The sequence below is a fragment of the Balaenoptera musculus genome, chromosome 2 (genome assembly GCF_009873245.2).
Source record: "Balaenoptera musculus isolate JJ_BM4_2016_0621 chromosome 2, mBalMus1.pri.v3, whole genome shotgun sequence".
NCBI lineage: Eukaryota > Metazoa > Chordata > Mammalia > Artiodactyla > Balaenopteridae > Balaenoptera > Balaenoptera musculus.
This window is the reverse complement of record NC_045786.1, coordinates 70,027,783-70,045,131: the sequence shown is the minus strand read 5'-3', so window position 1 is coordinate 70,045,131 and position 17,349 is coordinate 70,027,783. Positions and strand designations below refer to the sequence as shown.

Sequence of the window (17,349 nt, the reverse complement as noted above, 5' to 3'; positions counted from 1 at the left end):
CTAATGGAAGGAGCAGCCCCTGATATGCATTTTAGGATCTACAAACCAATTATTTGAATGGGATAGACTGGAGTTAAAAGAATTATTAAAACAAATCTGAAATCATTGCCTTAAGCCTGAAAACCAGCTTGTGGAAGGTCTGGTTCTTAAGAATACTCAAGACCTTATCTTCTTTATGCCTCTTACTTTGTGGACCTATGAATAAAAAGGTCTAAAATTTTAAATATATTATCTGAATCTTTGACTGGACCTGAATCCAGATATGTATCTATTTAGTTAAAACTTTCTTAGTTCTAGGATAGGATTAATTTTTCCCTTAGTAAAAAGAGAGACTAAATTGGAGCCCCTTTTTGGTTCTTCTAATTCTTAAAATTGTTATGTTAAGAAGACTAAATAGCATACATGTTTTTACATCTCATTTGAGCTCACTGGTCTTATTTGCATACTTCTAAACCGGAAAGATAAAATTGAAGCAAGTTCTTTATCTGCCTTCCCAGAAGCTCTTATATGCCCATCTCTTTTTAGCAGTATGCCAGGACCACCGTTAGATTTGCCCTCTGAATAAAAGGAGAACTGTGGTGGCCTTTCTCATGCTGAGAAAAAGGAGGGAAACATAGACTAATGATATCTTGGTTCAGGTTTTGGCCAAACTTGGTAACTTCTTCATTTGATGATATATTATACCAATTAGATTTTTTTTTTCTCATCACTCTTATTCTTAAATTGAAACCCTCGTAATTAGAGAAATGGCCAGAAAAAAAGAATAGGATAAAGACAAAATAGCAGGGGACTTGAAAATGAACAGTCATATGTTGAAAAAATTGTCTTTGGCTAATCAAGACTTATTTACATATTTCCACTGGTGTTAAAGAACAATATCACTAGCCTTTATTGGTAGTCAAAAGTCAAGGATAGCAATTGGCTTCTGATTGACAATGTTTTATGGACTATAGGGAATTATATAAACATAAGTTATATATTAACATTTAGACAGAAAAGGACATGGTATTTTTAGAATCCAGTCCTACATCTATGATCAATATAACATGTATCCTGAGGGGGAAACAAATCAGCTTTTTTTAAATTGTGGTATAAAACACACAACAAAATTTATCATCATAACCATTTTAAATTGTACAGTTCAGTAGTGGTAAGTATACTCACATTTGTGTGAAACAGATCTCCTGCATTAAATAACAACTCCCCTTATCCCCCTCCCCTGGGCCCCTGGTAACCACCGTTCTACTTTCTCTTTCTGTGAATTTGACTGCTTTAGATAACCTCATAAAGTGGACTCATACAGTATTTGTCTTTTTTGTGACTGGTTTATTTCACTTAGCACAGTATCCTCAAGATTCAGCCATGTTGTAGCATGTATCATAATTTCCTTCCTTTTTAAGGCTGAATAATATTCCATCAGATGTATATACCACATTTCGTTTATCCATACATCCTTCAGTGGACATTTGGGTTACTTCTACCTTTTGGCTCTATGAGTAGTGCTGCTATGGGTATGCAAATATCTCTTTGAGACCCTGCTTTCAATTCTTTTGGATATATACTCGGAAGTGGGATTGCTGGATCATAAGGTAGTTCTATTTTTAAGTTTTTGAGGAACCTCCATACTGTTTTCCATAGCAGTTGCACCATTTTACAATGTTATCTCAGCTCTTTTTTAAGACCAGTTTATTTCCTTTTGAGTGCTTGTAGGATAACTTTTTTATATCTGGATATTAGTTGGTAATTTCATTAAAAGCTCTAAGGAAATTGATAGTTTAACTGGCTAAGATTTTAATTCTCTGTTCTGCAAAATGTGTGGTTGCTATTCCCAAAGGTATAACAACATGTCCTCAGTAAGTTTCTTGATACTGTCCTTTCTCTGTTCCTAATCAGACTTCTTTTTTTTTTTAAAATAAATTTATTTATTTATTTATTTATGGCTGTGTTGGGTCTTCGTTGCTGCGCATGGGCTTTCTCTAGTTGCGGCGAGCGGGGGCTACCCTTTGTTGCAGTGTGCAGGCTTTTCATTGCGGTGGCTTCTCTTGTAGTGGAGCACGGGCTCTAAGCGCACGGGCTCAGTAGTTGTGGCTCACGGGCTTAGCTGCTCCGCGGCATGTGGGATCTTCCTGGACCAGGGCTTGAACCCGTGTCCCCTGAATTGGCAGGCAGATTCTTAACCACTGCACCACCAGGGAAGTCCCCTAATCAGACTTCTTAAAGTTAATCTATACAACAGTATTTTTAAACAGATTTAATACTTAGTTTCTTTAGTTAATGGTATAGTCATTTACAACTAATATTAGTAAATAGTCATGGGTAACTGTCTGTCTAGTTTGTAGTATTTTCTATAGGCATATTGTCTCAAACACTTGTTTTTGGAGCTAACATCACATCAGGTGGTCAGATCTGATCAAAAGATCAGAAGTTGAAATTACACATTTTTCACACAGGTCAGATACAGATGTTCTTGGAAAAGTCATTAACTGGTGTTTTGTCTAAAGATTCATTTTAATGCTCAGCTCAAATTGTAAACTTCTAATAAGTTTAGATTTTCCTGAAGTACATAGACTCATTGGTTTCTTGATCATAGACTTTTACTAGCAGTTAACCTAGCTTTCAAGGTTATGAAGGAGGAGCTAACAAAAGTAGTTACAAAACACTTTTGGAGAAAGGGGCATGAGAGAAGACTTTTAAAGATGACTAATAAGGGGCTTCCCTGGTGGCGCAGTGGTTGAGAGTCTGCCTGCCGATGCAGGGGACACGGGTTCGAGCCCTGGTCCGGGAAGATCCCACATGCCACGGAGCAACTAGGCCCGTGAGCCGCAGTTACTAAGCCTGCGCGTCTGGAGCTTGTGTTCACAACAAGAGAGGCCGCGATAGTGAGAGGCCCGCGCGCCGCGATGAAGAGTGGCCCCCACTTGCCGTAACTGGAGAAAGCCCACGCACAGAAACGAAGACCCAACACAGCAATAAATAAATAAATAAATAAATAAATAAATAAATAAATAAATAAATAAATAAATAAATAAATAAATAAATAAATAAATAAATAAATAAATAAATAAATAAATAAATAAATAAATAAATAAATAAATACATACATACATACATACATACATACATACATACATACATACATACATACATACATACATACAAACGGATCATCACGTTAAAAAAAAAAAAGTGAAAAGTTGATTTAAAAAAAAAAAAAGATGACTCATAAGAACCCAACTTAAAATGTATTTAAAATAAGAGTTGGGGGGGCTTCCCTGGTGGCGCAGTGGTTGAGAATCTGCCTGCCAGTGCAGGGACACGGGTTCAAGCCCTGGTCTGGGAAGATCCCACATGCCGCATAGCAGCTAGGCCCGTGAGCCACAATTACTGAGCCTGCACGTCTGGAGCCTGTGCTCCGCAACAAGAGAGGCCACGATAGTGAGAGGCCCGCGCACCGCAATGAAGAGTGGCCCCCGCTTGCCGCAACTAGAGCAAAAAGCCCTCGCACAGAAACGAAGACCCAACACAGCCATAAATAAAAAAAAATAAATTAAAAAAAAAAAAAGAGTTGGGGGGGCTTCCCTGTGGCACAGTGGTTAAGAATCTGCCTGCCAATGCAGGGGACACGGGTTCGAGCCCTGGTCTGGGAAGATCCCACGTGCTGCGGCGCAACTAAGCCCGTGCGCCACAACTACTGAGCCTGTGCTTTAGAGCCCTCAAGCCACAACTATTGAGCCCACGCGCCACAACTACTGAAACCCGCTTGCCTAGAGCCCATGCACCGCAATGAAGAGTAGCCCCCGCTCACCGCAACTAGAGAAAACCCGCACGCAGCAACGAAGACCCAACGCAGCCAAAATAATAAATAAATAAAAATGAAATAAAATTAGAGTTTGGGGCTTATGAGAGAAGCAACTAAGGTTGTGATCCGACCTCTAGGTTCTGTAGGGAGTTGCTGCCCCTTTACTTACTCAGATGTCAGGGTAACTCTGATGACTTGGCCACTTGCGATTCGTTTGGCTGGGAGAAGGCAGAGGAAAAAGAACACTCTAATTTCTCTCCCTCGGTCCTCAGATCTTCTCAGCACTCTTCAATAACTGCTGTCATAAATAAATCATGAGTAGTTGATAGTTACTAGAGCAAGTAGCCATAAGTATCTCATCTCCAGGAAAAGCCTGTTGCTCAACTTCGTCTGGCTTATTCTTTTGCTTAGTCAGATGGACAGCTGGGGCTTCATTTTGCTTTCAGAGCAGATTTGAACTGGGTTTGTTTTGCTTTTTCAATTTAGAAGCTAATGCACCATTAGTACTCTGATCCTTCTTCAGTTCCAGGCCCTTCCAAGTTATATTAGTTTGAGACCCCAAAAATTTGGTATGGAAGTTACACCAGAGGATTCAGTAGAATGTCTGTAGCTAAATTTTGGTAGATCATGGATGACCTTTCACTTTGAGGTCTCTACTGCACTTGCTCATGGTTTTCCTTTACTAGCTCAGTGGTCAGTTTCAGGCTCATTTTCCCCACCCTTCTAGCTCCCCCTTTTCCATTTTCATTAGTCCTAGAGGAACTAGCTCAGAGGTTCTCTACCTTTTTTGTGTCATGGACCCATTAGCAGTCCAGGGAAGTCTGTGGACCCATTCTCAGAATAATATTCTTAAATGTATAAAATACATAATATTAAAAAGGAAACCAATTTCTGAAATGTAATTATCAAAACATTAAAACAATTTTATGTTATATGCTTTTTAAAAAAATGCTTTAAATAATATCTAGGGATAGGTCTAATAACTACCGTGATTTTTAAATTGAGATGAGCATAAATGATATTTTAAGGTCTGTAATAACTGTAATATCAAATAAAAATATCTAATTTTTATTAGCTATGTCTCAGGTACTGCTGCTACTCATGGTTTGTTGCCTGTCTTTATAATTGAAGAAAATGCTGAATTTCAGTTAGAGGTTAGTGAAAAGTAAATTGTAATTTTATTCCCATTTAAATTCATAAGCCCAATTCTCAATTCTGTGGTTCATGGACCCCACATAAGAATCCCTACTTTAACTCCTTAAGTTATGAGAGGGGGTAATATTGTGAAATCATTTGGGTTAGTTAGATATTCACCCAGTTTGTAGAGTAAGATGTACCAAATCCAGTGGACACTTAATGTCCATTCTCCTAAGCACAGAAACTTTTAGTGCATCTGTGCCGTTTTTGAAACATGGTGTGGGAGAGGAGTCCCTGCCTGCGGTAGGCAGAATGACTTCCCCTCCAGCATATCCACTCCTATTCCCGGAACCTGTGAAGGTCTCAGGTTACACAGCGAAGGGTAAACTTGAAGTTGGGATTAAGGTTGCTAATCAGCTGACCTTAAAGTAGGGAAATTATCCTGGATGATCTGAGTAGGCCCAGTGTAACCGCAAGGATCCTTTAAAAATGGAAGAGACAGAGAGTCACTACCTTCAGAAGAAAGGCACAGAGAGATGTAACATTGTTGGCTTTGAAGATGGAGGAAGTGGGCCATGAGCCAAGGAATGTAGGCAGCTTCTAGAAGCTAGAAAGAGCAAGGAAACAGATTTTCCCCTAGAACCTCCAGAAAGGAGTGCAGCCCTGATGATACCTCGATTTTAGCTCAGTGAGACCTGTATTGACTTCTACAGAACTATAAGTTAATAAATTTCCATTGTTTAATCTGTTAAATTTGTGATAATTTGTCACAGCCATGATAGAAAACTAATACACTGCCCCACTTAGCTCATTTCTCCCCAGAAGTAAAGGTGGCAAAAGGAGCAGTATTTCATGCCAGGGCCTTCCAGTGTGAATTTTATTTTCTTTTTTTTTTTTTTGGCTGCGTTGGGTCTTTGTTGCTGTGCGCGGGCTTTCTCTAGTTGCGGCGAGCAGGGGCTACTCCGTTGCGGTGCGTGGGCTTCTCATTGCGGTGGCTTCTCTTGTTGTGGAGCACGGGCTCTAGGCGCGCAGGCTTCAGTAGTTGTGGCACGCGGGCTTAGTTGCTCCACGGCATGTGAGATCTTCCCAGACCAGGGCTCAAACTCGTGTCCCCTGCATTGGCAGGCAGATTCTTAACCACTGCGCCACCAGGGAAGCCCTACCAGGGTAATTTTTAAAGACTTCGTGACTGCCGTTTTATCATCTGGGTATAACTTCTGGGGTTGACTTATTCCTAATTGTCCTTTCCTTGTCCCACAATTCCGTAGCTCCATCTTGCCTTAACTAAATTATCCTAATTTCCCATCGGAAAATGAGTATGTACCCAGTTTTCCAGAAGCACTGTTACTTGAGCTTTTTATTTGGATTCATCCTCTAAATGCAGTTGAGAATTTCAATTGTACTACCCTTCTGAGGTCCCTTGAACATAATGCAAAGATTCTGTCTGGAGCAAAGAGCAATTGAGCAACATGAGGAAGAATCACAACTGGTTAACCTAAACGGAAGATACCCAGAATCACAGCAGTACTTTTCAGTACTGAATGGCTGTGTCAGCTCTGGGGGACAGGAAGCCCACATCTGTCCTTCCCTGAGCTAAGAAAATGTCATTAGTAGCCTGAGCCTCATGGTTTGAAGCCAGTAATTGGCAAGGAATACCTGTTTGCTCTTAACACAATTGCTGTCTTGCTGGCATATCTTTCTAGTGACTCTCTGAGAATTAGGATTAGGCTGTCTGAGTGCTCTTGTAATTATAAACAGAAGCACAAGAACCCAGAGAATACTGTTCCTCTGAGCCCTTCCTTAGACAGCCAAAATGATTGAAGACACATCGACATATGGACCGGTGGTGAGCACTGAAGATGCAGTTGCCTATAGAATTCAGACTTAAGGAGGAATAAGAAGGAGAGAGCATCATATGTCATGGTCGTACGCTCTGACACTACAGATATAAAACAACTATATTTTTTAAAAAGGAAAGGGAATGGGGATAACATTTGCAAAAAAATGTTTAACTCTTTTCAGTAATCATAGTAGTTGGAGATAGTATCAGCATTGTTATCCTGAGACTGTAATGTGGGATAAATCAAGTGAATACTTATGAGACAGTCTAATCCTATCATCCGCTGTGTTCTTGAGAATCAGAATTCTTATATGAAAGAAAGGAGACTTGAGATTTGTAGTCTGGATATTTGAATGGAAAATGTCAGTATGAACACATGAAACATTTAGAAAACAAATGTGTGTGTCTGTATCTATCTACTGAAAAGCTCTAGAAACACTGATGAACCCAGGTACCTCTGAATACCCCTAGTGCTCAGATCGTGGTCTTGAAATACTACTTCAAGAAACCAGGGCTTCTTGTTCTCGTAGAACAGGCTGATTTCAGGTGTGAGGTAGGAAACGTACAAAAAGAGCCTGGACAATCTTGTCATTACAGGTAACAAGGAAGCTGTCAAAGACTACAGGGTCACGTCAAAAATACTCAGAGCCAACTTGAAGAGGTTCCCACTGGCCAAAGATGGAATGATTTGAGCTTAAGTAATGATAATAACGACCATGAATTGCAACACAAAATATATATGAATTGTAAAACAGTATGGAAGTTTCTTAAGAAACTAAAAATGGAACTACCATATGACCCAGCAATTCTACCTGGGTGTATACCCATAAAACACTAATTTGAAAAGATAATGCACCCCAATGTTCGTAGCAGCATTATTTACCATTGCCAAGATATGCAAACACCCTAAGTGTCCATCAGCAGATGAAGGGATTAAGATGTGGTGAAAAAAAAAATACACACACACACACACACACACACACACACACACACACACACACACACACACAATGGAATACTACTCAGTCATAAAAAAAATGAAATTTTGTCATTTGCAACAATAGGAATGGACTTGGAGGGTATTATACTAAGTGAAATATGTCAGACAGAGAAAGATGAAAGACAAATACTGTATGATATCACTTATATGTGGAATCTGAAAAATACAGCAAACTAGTGAATATAACAAAAAAAGAAGCAGACTCACAGATATAGAGAACAAACTAGTGGTTACCAGTAGGGAGAGGGAAGGGAGAGGGGTAATATAGGGATAGGGAATTAAGAGGTACAAAGTACTATGTATAAAATAAATTACAAGGATATATTGTATAACACAGGGAATATAGCCAATATTTTATAATAACTATAAATGGAGTATAACCTTTAAAAATTGTTAATCACTGTTCTGTACACCTATAACTTATACAATATTGTACATTAACTATACTTCAATAAAAAATAAATTTAAAAAATTTCATCACAGAAAATAGTTTTATCTATTGCCTAGAAATTTAGCCCCCTTCAGAGTTTTGTGACTTACTATTAAGAGATTTTTAAAATATGGATTATAAAGCAAGCCTTATTTTTAGTATTGATTTTGTCACTCTGTAATCAGTGTGCCTCTGCCCCCAAAAATGAGTCCTTCCTAAAATTTAAACTGTTGCTTCAAAATTAGCTTTTTAATATAAATCATTCTTTAATATTGATGAAAATTAGTCTTTTAACCTTGGGCATGGCATATGAAATATGTCATGTTTTAATGCCAGGTGGCTATTTATTTTGATGAGAAGTAAGCTATTATTATAAACTCTAGTCTCATGAAAGACTTGTTTTCTATTAACAGTCCTGTATAAATGTTGGATACCATGAACAGGGGTTCATTTCTTCTTATCCTTAAAAATAGTTCTGCTCAGCTTCTCTTGCATTTGATTTTAAGTAAAACTTGAGAATATGCCTCAAAGGACAACTGTGTGCTGGGTATTCTTCAGCCTAAAGAAATAGGCCAGTGCCAATCCAAATCAGTCAATTGAAAATAAATTTGCTAAGATCAAAAATAAAACAAAGAGAAAAGAGATAAAATTGGGGGCGTGGGTACTATACAATATGCCAGAGAGAGAGTTAAAATACTTATGTAAGAGAAGTGTACATCTAAGTAATGCTAACTTAGCATAGAAAAATGGGCAAAGGACATCAAAACACATCACAGGGATTCAGATGGCCAGTAAACATGTGGGAACAAGACAACTTATAACTAGTTAACCTACAAAGATTTTTTAGAGAGAGAGAGAATGCTGAATGTTGCTATGGGAGTGTGGGGTGGGGACCTGGGGGTGGATGCAAATTGTGATCTTTCTGGAAGGGAGCTTAGTAGAGCCTTTGAAAATTTCGTTGACTAATTCTGCTTAAGAATCTATCCCAAGGAAATAATCAGATGTAGACTTATATATAGGGATAGACATCACCATATTTTTTGTGATGATAAAAATAAAAACCTGGAAACTGTCTAAATGCCCATCATTAGGGAAATGACTATGTTGTAGTATACCCATATGATAGAGAGTTAAGTCACTAAAAGTGGGATTTTTGTACAACCTTAATGACATGAAAAACCTGCTCAGATGGCAAAGGGGGCAAAAACAGAATACAAAGTTTTATGTACATAGATTAATTTTATAAAAGAACTACTGAGGAAAAATTAGAATAGTAAATACAGTAATCAGTCTAACTATGTTCAGCTTTCCTAGAACTCAGCCTTGAGTGGTTTTTGGAATGGAGTCCCAGAGTATATTTGAGGAGCAGTTTTCTATTCTCAAAGGTAGTTGTTACCTAGCTTACTAAGGGTGCACAAGCTTTTGTTTTCATCACAGTTCTAGTCAAGCAACGTATGGTTTGGGCTTGAAGGGGATCTGGTAGAGGAAGAATGACAAGTAGTTGTGCTCTAGTTGTCACCACAGTATCCCATCCATCTGGGTCTGTCTTTTCTGATTAGTATAGGGAAAGACAGACTGCTATTCTTTTTTTTTTTTGATTGAAGTATAGTTGATTTACAATGTTGTGTTCGTTTCTCATGTATAGCAACTTGATTCAGTTATATGTGTGTGTGTGTGTGTGTGTTTGGTTATATATGTGTATATATTCTTTTTCATGTTCTTTTCCATTATGGTTTATTACAAGATATTGAATATAGTTCCCTGTGCTATATAGTAGGACCTTGTTGTTTATCTATTTTATATAGTAGTTTGTATCTGCTAATCCCAAACTCCTAATTTATCCCTTCCCCATCCCCTTTCTCCTTTGGTAACCTTAAGTTTGTTTTCTGTGTCTGTGAATCTGTTTCTGTTTTGTAAATAAGTTCATTTGTATCATATTTTAGATTCCACATATAAGTGATATTATATTTGTCTTTTTATGTCTAGCTTCACTTAGTATGATAATCTCTAGGTCCATGCAATATGGCTTAGTATTCATTGTATATATATACCGCATCTGCTTTATCCATTCATCTATCAGTGGACATTTAGGTTGCTTCCATGTCTTGGCTATTGTAAATAGTGCTGCTGTGAACATTGGGGTGTGTGTATCTTTTCGAATTAGAGTTTTCTCTGGGTATATGCCCAGGAGTGGGATTGCTGGATCATATGGCAACTCTACTTTCAGTTTTTTAATGAACCTCAATACTGTTTTCCATAGTGGCTGCACCAGTTTACATTCCCACCAACAGTGTAAGAGGGTTCCCTTTTCTCCACAGCCTCTACAGCATTTGTTATTTGTAGGCTTTTTAATGACGGCCCTTCTGACCTGTGTGAGGCAATACCTCATGGTAGTTTTGACTTGCATTTCTCTAATAATTAGCGATGTTGAGCATCTTTTCGTGTGCCTGTTGATCATCTGTATGTCTTCTTTGGAGAAATGTTTATTTAGGTCTTCTGCCCATTCTTTGATTGGGTTGTTTGGTTTTTTGTTATTGAGTTGTATGAACTGTTTGTATATTTTGGAAATTAAGCCCTTGTCGGTCTCATCGTTTGCAAATATTTTCTCCCAGACAGACTGCTATTCTAGCATTGCTCCAGAAAATTTTCTTAATCTTTAAACTTCCAAGTTTAGGTGATAAAACAGAAATGGAAAAGTGGCTTTATTCATCTTCGTATCACAAGAATGGGTTCTTCCCGGTGTTGTTAAAAATGGGTAAATTCTAACCTGTTCTTTTCCTGTTGCTTTAGTCTCTCTGGTGAGCTACTAGTAAATTACATTTATATACATATATTCTTAATGTATCTGAGTTTTAATCTCTCTTAGATCTCCATCTAGAGGCGACTGATATTAGTGGGAACTGAATTAAAAGACATCAGATGGCTTTTTATGAGATCCCCTATACTGTACAAGAGCACAAGAGCATGTATAGGATGGACGTGTGTATGTAAGAAAGTAGTTGGCAATTTAAGAGGCAAAAGGGAAGTGTAGGGTTTGGTTTTGCCCTATTATTTGTCGTCTGTGTCTCGGCAGTGGTTTTTTTTTTTTTGGTTGTTTTTTAAGATTGTGGAAGCAACTAGAAGACAGGATCACTGTCTCTAACAGAATTGGTAACATTTAAGCATATACAACTAAAAGCTCATTATATTTTTGTTTTTTTTTGGGGGCAGCTCATTAAATTTTATTAGCATAGAAAATTTCGTTGTTTGCTAGTATAAATCTACATATTGGTAACAGTTTCTTTCCCTGAGGGTGGCACCAGTACTTGGATGGAGCTGTTTGCATGACAGATTCAAAGTACCCAATAAATCTGTCATTTCACTTTGTTCTGTTGGGTCAGAAAGGGCCTGTTTCCAAAGAGCAAACACCCTCAGATTTGTTAAGGAAATGTTTCATAAAAGATTCCTTAAGTCAGGTCTTTTAACTGATTTGGCCTTGGGGTCTGACTTCAAAACCCTTTAATATGACACCATGGCTTTTGAAGCCAGATTCTCAGCTTTCTGTTCGTTTTCTACACAATTCAGCTTTGTTCACTCTGGTACCGGTCTGGGGCCTCACCCCACCCTTGCTTGCGGAGGATCACTGAGCTCTTTTGATAAAGGCCATGGACTGACTGTATTTTCACCATGTGCCCATAGGCTAAGCATGGCTGTTTTTTCTTCTGCTAGCCTGACACGAGTCTGGTTGAAAATTGTGTCTCTATAAGTTAAGGATGAAAAGATAAGTTATATTTACAAACAACATTAAAGTGTCATACCTTCCTTTGCCCATCAGGAGGGTCGGTAATATCCACACAACTGGGCTTCAGTGAATGGTTCAGCCAAGGCCACAAAATAAGTCAGGATCAGAGCTTGAATTATGGTCTCCAGTGTGGTGTCCTGGACACAAGAATGTGCCCTGTCAGCATTTGAAAGAATAAAGGTCATTAACTGAGGAGAAATGCATTTGGACAGGTTCTTTTGAAAATTATCTTTGTATACACATACCCATGTTGGCATCATGTGCTTTGGGGTAGGGCATTTCAGCAGGGTTATAGTGTTAGAAATTAACCCTAAAATGGGTGAGTTTATTTTAGCTCCATGATCACTCAGGCCACACTTACATCACTAATAATGATTTGCTGCTTATTAAACTGGCTGACTAGTGATCCTGTCTTCCCCTAAACACCTGGGGGAGCAACTGAGGGGTGCATCAAAGTCACTTTCTAGGTTGGTTTGTTTTTTGGTGATTTTTTTTGGCCGTGTGGAGCAGCATGGGGGATCTTAGTTCCCTAACCAGGGATCGAACCCGTGTCCCCTGCAGTGGAAGTGCAGGGTCTTAACCACTGGGCTGCCAGGGAAGTCCTCTAGGTTTGTTTTTAATGGTACAATTTTATTCAGAGTATTCAGAGTATTTCTTTGTTTTCAGAGTAAGCCACAGTCTCCAAAGAGAATTGCTTCCCTTCTTCCCATCAACAGTGGCTCCAAAGAAAATGGGATCCATGAGGAACAAGACCAAGAGCCACAGGATCTCTTTGCAGGCAAGTACGGACTCAAAACTTAAGCTAGGAATCTTCTAAGTTGCTGAGTTAAAGTAAAAAGCTATATGTATATGAGAAACACAACTCTACGTAAGATACTATTGTGGAGGATTCCAAAACATAATAAAAGGCAGTACCTGCCATCACGATTCTTACAGGTTTAGGGAGTAAGACATAAATATACAGTTATTTAAGAATGTGAGTTAGGGCTTCCCTGGTGGCGCAGTGGTTGAGAATCTGCCTGCCAATGCAGGGACACAGGTTCGAGCCCTGGTTTGGGAAGATCCCACATGCCGCGGAGCAACTAGGCCCGTGAGCCACAACTACTGAGCCTGCGCGTCTGGAGCTTGTGCTCCGCAGCAAGAGAGGCCATGACAGTGAGAGGCCCGCACACCGCGATGAAGAGTGGCCCCCACTTGCCACAACTTGAGAAAGCCCACGCACAGAAACGAAGACCCAACACAGCCAAAAATAAAAATAATAAATAAATAAATAAATAAATAAATAAAAGAATGTGAGTTAGACAAATTGTTAAACAATAATATAAATGTGGCCAGAGGACTGATAGAAATATTAGGTCACAGGAGCTCAGAGGGGTCTGAGGTGAGACTAAAGCAGTGGTTTTAGACTTTTATGACCAAGACTCATAGTAAGAAATACATTTTGTGTCATAATGCAAAATATTTATGTACTTGTATAAAACTAAAAGTTTTATTAAGTGACTTGCCCTTACTACCCTGCATACAATCTGAAATTTTCTATTGTTTCTCTTTTTTTAAAATGCTGTTTGTAACACACTGAATCACTGTCACAATTCCCCAGTGAACAACAACCTGCTGTTTGAAAAACACTAGTATAGAACAGAGTTTGTCAGTCTTGGCACTATTAACATTTTAGGCCCAATAATTTTTTGTTGAGAGGGACTGCTCTGTACTCAACAAAAGGTGGTCCTTCCCCCGCACCACCCCCAAAGACATTCAAAGACATTTGGCAATGGTTGGAGACATTTTTGTGTGTCACACCTGGCAGTGCTGCCGGTATCTACTGAGTAGAGGCCATGGATGCTGCTAAACACCCCACAGTACACAGACAGCCCCTCACCAAAAAGAATTATCCAGCCCAAAATGTCAGTAGTGCCCTCATGGATAAGCTCTGCTCTAGAGTGATCTTGTAAGACTTCTTGGAAGAAGCAGGATTTATGTAGGAAAAAGAGAAAGGGTGCAGATGGTTAGGCAGGAAGTATATGGTGTGTTTGAGGGACAGTCAGTAAACTCAGTGGGCCAAAACAGGGGCTTCTTAGAGATGCCATGGAAGATAAGTCTGGAAATGTTGTTTAGGAGGATTTTAGATATCAGTAATAATTAGAATTTGAATTTTCATCCTAGTGCCAATTAAGAGCCGTTGGTATTTCTGAGTAAGGAAAGTGATATGGGCAAAGTGAGGAAAGACTGACCTGGTAGAATTATTATATAAAACGGATTGCAGTGGACAAAGACTGGAGATGTCAGAAGGCAATCACAATTAGTTCAAGAATGAAATGGTAAAGACCAAAAATCAGGTAATGGAAATAGGAAAAGAAAGGTGAAAACTTTTCAAAAACTGAAATCAACAAAATCTGGTGTTGGTGATTGGATATAACAGGTGTCCAAAAATAAGGATAGAAGACAGTCAAAAGTTTCAAGCCCAAGGATTAGGAAGAAAGTGGTACCATTTTGAGAACTACATACTACAGAAGAAACTAGCTTTGAGTTGGAGGGTGGGGAGAGTGAGTTTGGGTTTTAGATATTTTAAATTTTAAATGTGGGGATCAGCTTCCTAGAGATGGTAATTGAAACTGCCATGTGAATGAGACCCTCAAAGGAGAGAATGATAAGGAAGGGAAGAGATGAGAGGGTGGACTTGGGAAGGGAAGATCTTGGGAGGACTCTCACATTTGAACTCAGTGCAAAATTAAGACATGACAAGGGAAGAAGAGGTTAGAAGAAGGAATATAAAGATTTCAAATATTTTCCAATTCCTTTCCTCTGTGAAACTTAAGTGCCCACTGTTCATTCTGCTAATGTTTACATTTTGGGTAAAATTTCTGGAGGAGAAATGCAAATAATGAATCATCTAGTTATATGGCAGACTGCAAAGAAGCTTTTTCTATCTTTGGGAACTTAACATTTATATGATTTGCCCTTTAAGAAGACCTGAAATCTTGGTGTGACTGAGTTACGCCCATGGTTGGGTTTTACGTATGAACATGTAGAAGATCTTTATTAGGGACATATTTATTGCTGATGAAGGTTCTGATTTACTTCGTTCCCCAACTGTTTTCATAAGCAGCCAATGCCTGCCTCATTACTAAGAAAGGAACATAAGATATCTATAGAAAGGAATGCCTACAGTGGTACATTTAGTTTAGAACTCGAGTAGTTTCTCAGATATTTCAGTTATTGACTGTGGACATTTAAATGTTCTGATACTTTCTACATGATTAGTTTAGTGATGGTCAGAATCTCTGTGATGGAGTCCAGTGGCTCTTCCATTACTCTTATCAAGAGTACAAAGAAAAAAGCATTTTTGATGTAAGTTTTGTCACATTTGTCACAGGACTCTCAATAAAAACTGCACAGCTCTTCAAAAGGCTTTTAGTAGCACTCTAATAAGCCAAAGGTTTTAAATGTTTAGCTAAATTCCTGTTTAGCTAAACAGTTAGCTAAATTCCTGTTTTGTTTTCAATCACATTTACTGGATCGGATAACTTAATTATTTATGTGGTGCCTGCATGATATGAATATCTTAAACATACTTTAGCTGGTTGCTTGCTTCAAAGAATCCTATCACCCTAGCATGTTCATTATGCATACTTTTTGTGTGGTTTGTACTCCTACAGTAGGGCTGGATTATATTACCACCTCTCTCTTCCTGATGAGGAAAAGAATCCTGATAGGATTCTGACAGTCTGGCAACCTTGTTTATAGACATGATTAACTTTTAATGATAATAACATTGATCTAGGACCTGGTTATGCCTTATAGACCCCTCTCTCTGGTTTCATTTTAGCTCCAAATGAAAGTCTAGAAAAGAAAAAGAAACAGTTCTCTTTGAATTCCCTAAGGCTAGAATTGAATACTTACTGATCAGGCCAAACCCTAATGGATATTTATATTTTTCTTTATTAAAAAGAAAAAAAAATCTCAGTTAATTATGTTTTGAACTTCTAGCTCCATTGCTCCAAGTTGAGAGTGCATTCTTATTATTTGCCTAAGAAATTTTAATGCCTAAAAATGGTACATAATGCTCTTTTAAAAGTCCCCTCCCTAGAACACTTAGGGAATGAGTTGTTCTGTTCAACTGAGATTTTCCTAGACAAAGACAGCTCTTTAGCACTTTTTTTTTTAACTTTTGATTAGAAAGATTTTCAGATATTGCAATATCTTTTTATCCCCCTTGGACAGCGTATATTAAACATAACTTAATCTTTGCAAGATGATCGAAAACTGTAATTGTGAACATTCTTAAACTGATAAAACAACAGTGTCATCCTCAGATGTGGCAAACAGTACTTTTTCCCCAGTGTTACTGCATTTGTATCTTAGGTCCATTTTTTCTAGCTTACAGTTTTTCTGACTCTTCTTTCATTATAAAATATCAACTATTTTTAGATGCCACAGTGGAGCTATCCCTGGACAGCACACAAAATAATCAGAAGAAGGTGCCAGCCAAAACACTCATTTCTCTTCCTCCGCAGGAGGCCACAAATTCTTCTAAGGCCCAGCCAAGCTATGAGGAGGTGAGAATTTGTGCTGTTCGTCTTCTTTTGGATGTTTAGGACTGTGCTGCCAGTCTGAAGTTCAGTTGAGTTTGAACCTTGAGATAACATTTATGACTCTTGAAGAAGACTCATGGTTAATGGACAGCCAAAATCCAATAAAGGACTCTTTCCTGGGCAGAGTATCTGTTACCCAGAAGATGGCACAGAGGCTTTCAATGGTCATTAATGATATTTAGTGTCCGAAGCTCCCATATTCAAGAGTATAGTGTCTCCTCATTCCCTCCTTAGCCTGACAGAGGCAAGTCTTCCAAAACCTAGTAATTATTCGTTATGATCAAAATAATGTTTTAAGAGAATAGATGTAACAAAGACCTTCGCGCAAGCTCCAGCTTAAAGTAGTGGAAGTTGCTTCATCAGGATTGTTGGGAATGGACAGAGCTGAACATTGATGTGTAGAAGGATATATCTATATCTAATATATGTTATTATATTGATGTAATGTTAATGCAGAGTAAAATTAATAGAGCCTTTTTTGGGGTATCTCACGATTTGTCTTCTCTTTAAAAGCTAGAGGAAGAAGAACAGGAAGACCAATTTGACTTGACAGTTGGTATAACTGATCCTGAGAAGATAGGTAAGTGTACTTGGGACTCCCTGTGATGTTAGGATATGGCTGTGGAAAGCACAGTTAGCTAATTTCTTAATGGTTACCTCCAGAGCTGAACTAGCTAGTGTGAAGTACTTCATCATTATCTTTCCTATGAAACTATGCCCCTTGCTATGCTTCCAAGGCCAGAAACAGTAGTTACCAGTACTTATTTAGG

The 17,349-nt window shown here is 38.4% G+C and overlaps 1 protein-coding gene across 1 annotated transcript in view; it reads left to right on the top strand.

Annotated features, from left to right (window-relative positions):
- SNX1 (sorting nexin 1) overlaps positions 1 to 17,349 on the top strand; it is a 36,254-nt gene that overhangs the window by 2,607 nt on the left and 16,298 nt on the right. Inside the window, exons 2-4 of the mRNA XM_036842331.1 lie at positions 12,654 to 12,765; positions 16,416 to 16,543; positions 17,093 to 17,159. Of these exons, the coding sequence (XP_036698226.1) occupies positions 12,654 to 12,765; positions 16,416 to 16,543; positions 17,093 to 17,159 (307 nt within the window). The remainder of the gene's footprint in view (positions 1 to 12,653; positions 12,766 to 16,415; positions 16,544 to 17,092; positions 17,160 to 17,349) is intronic.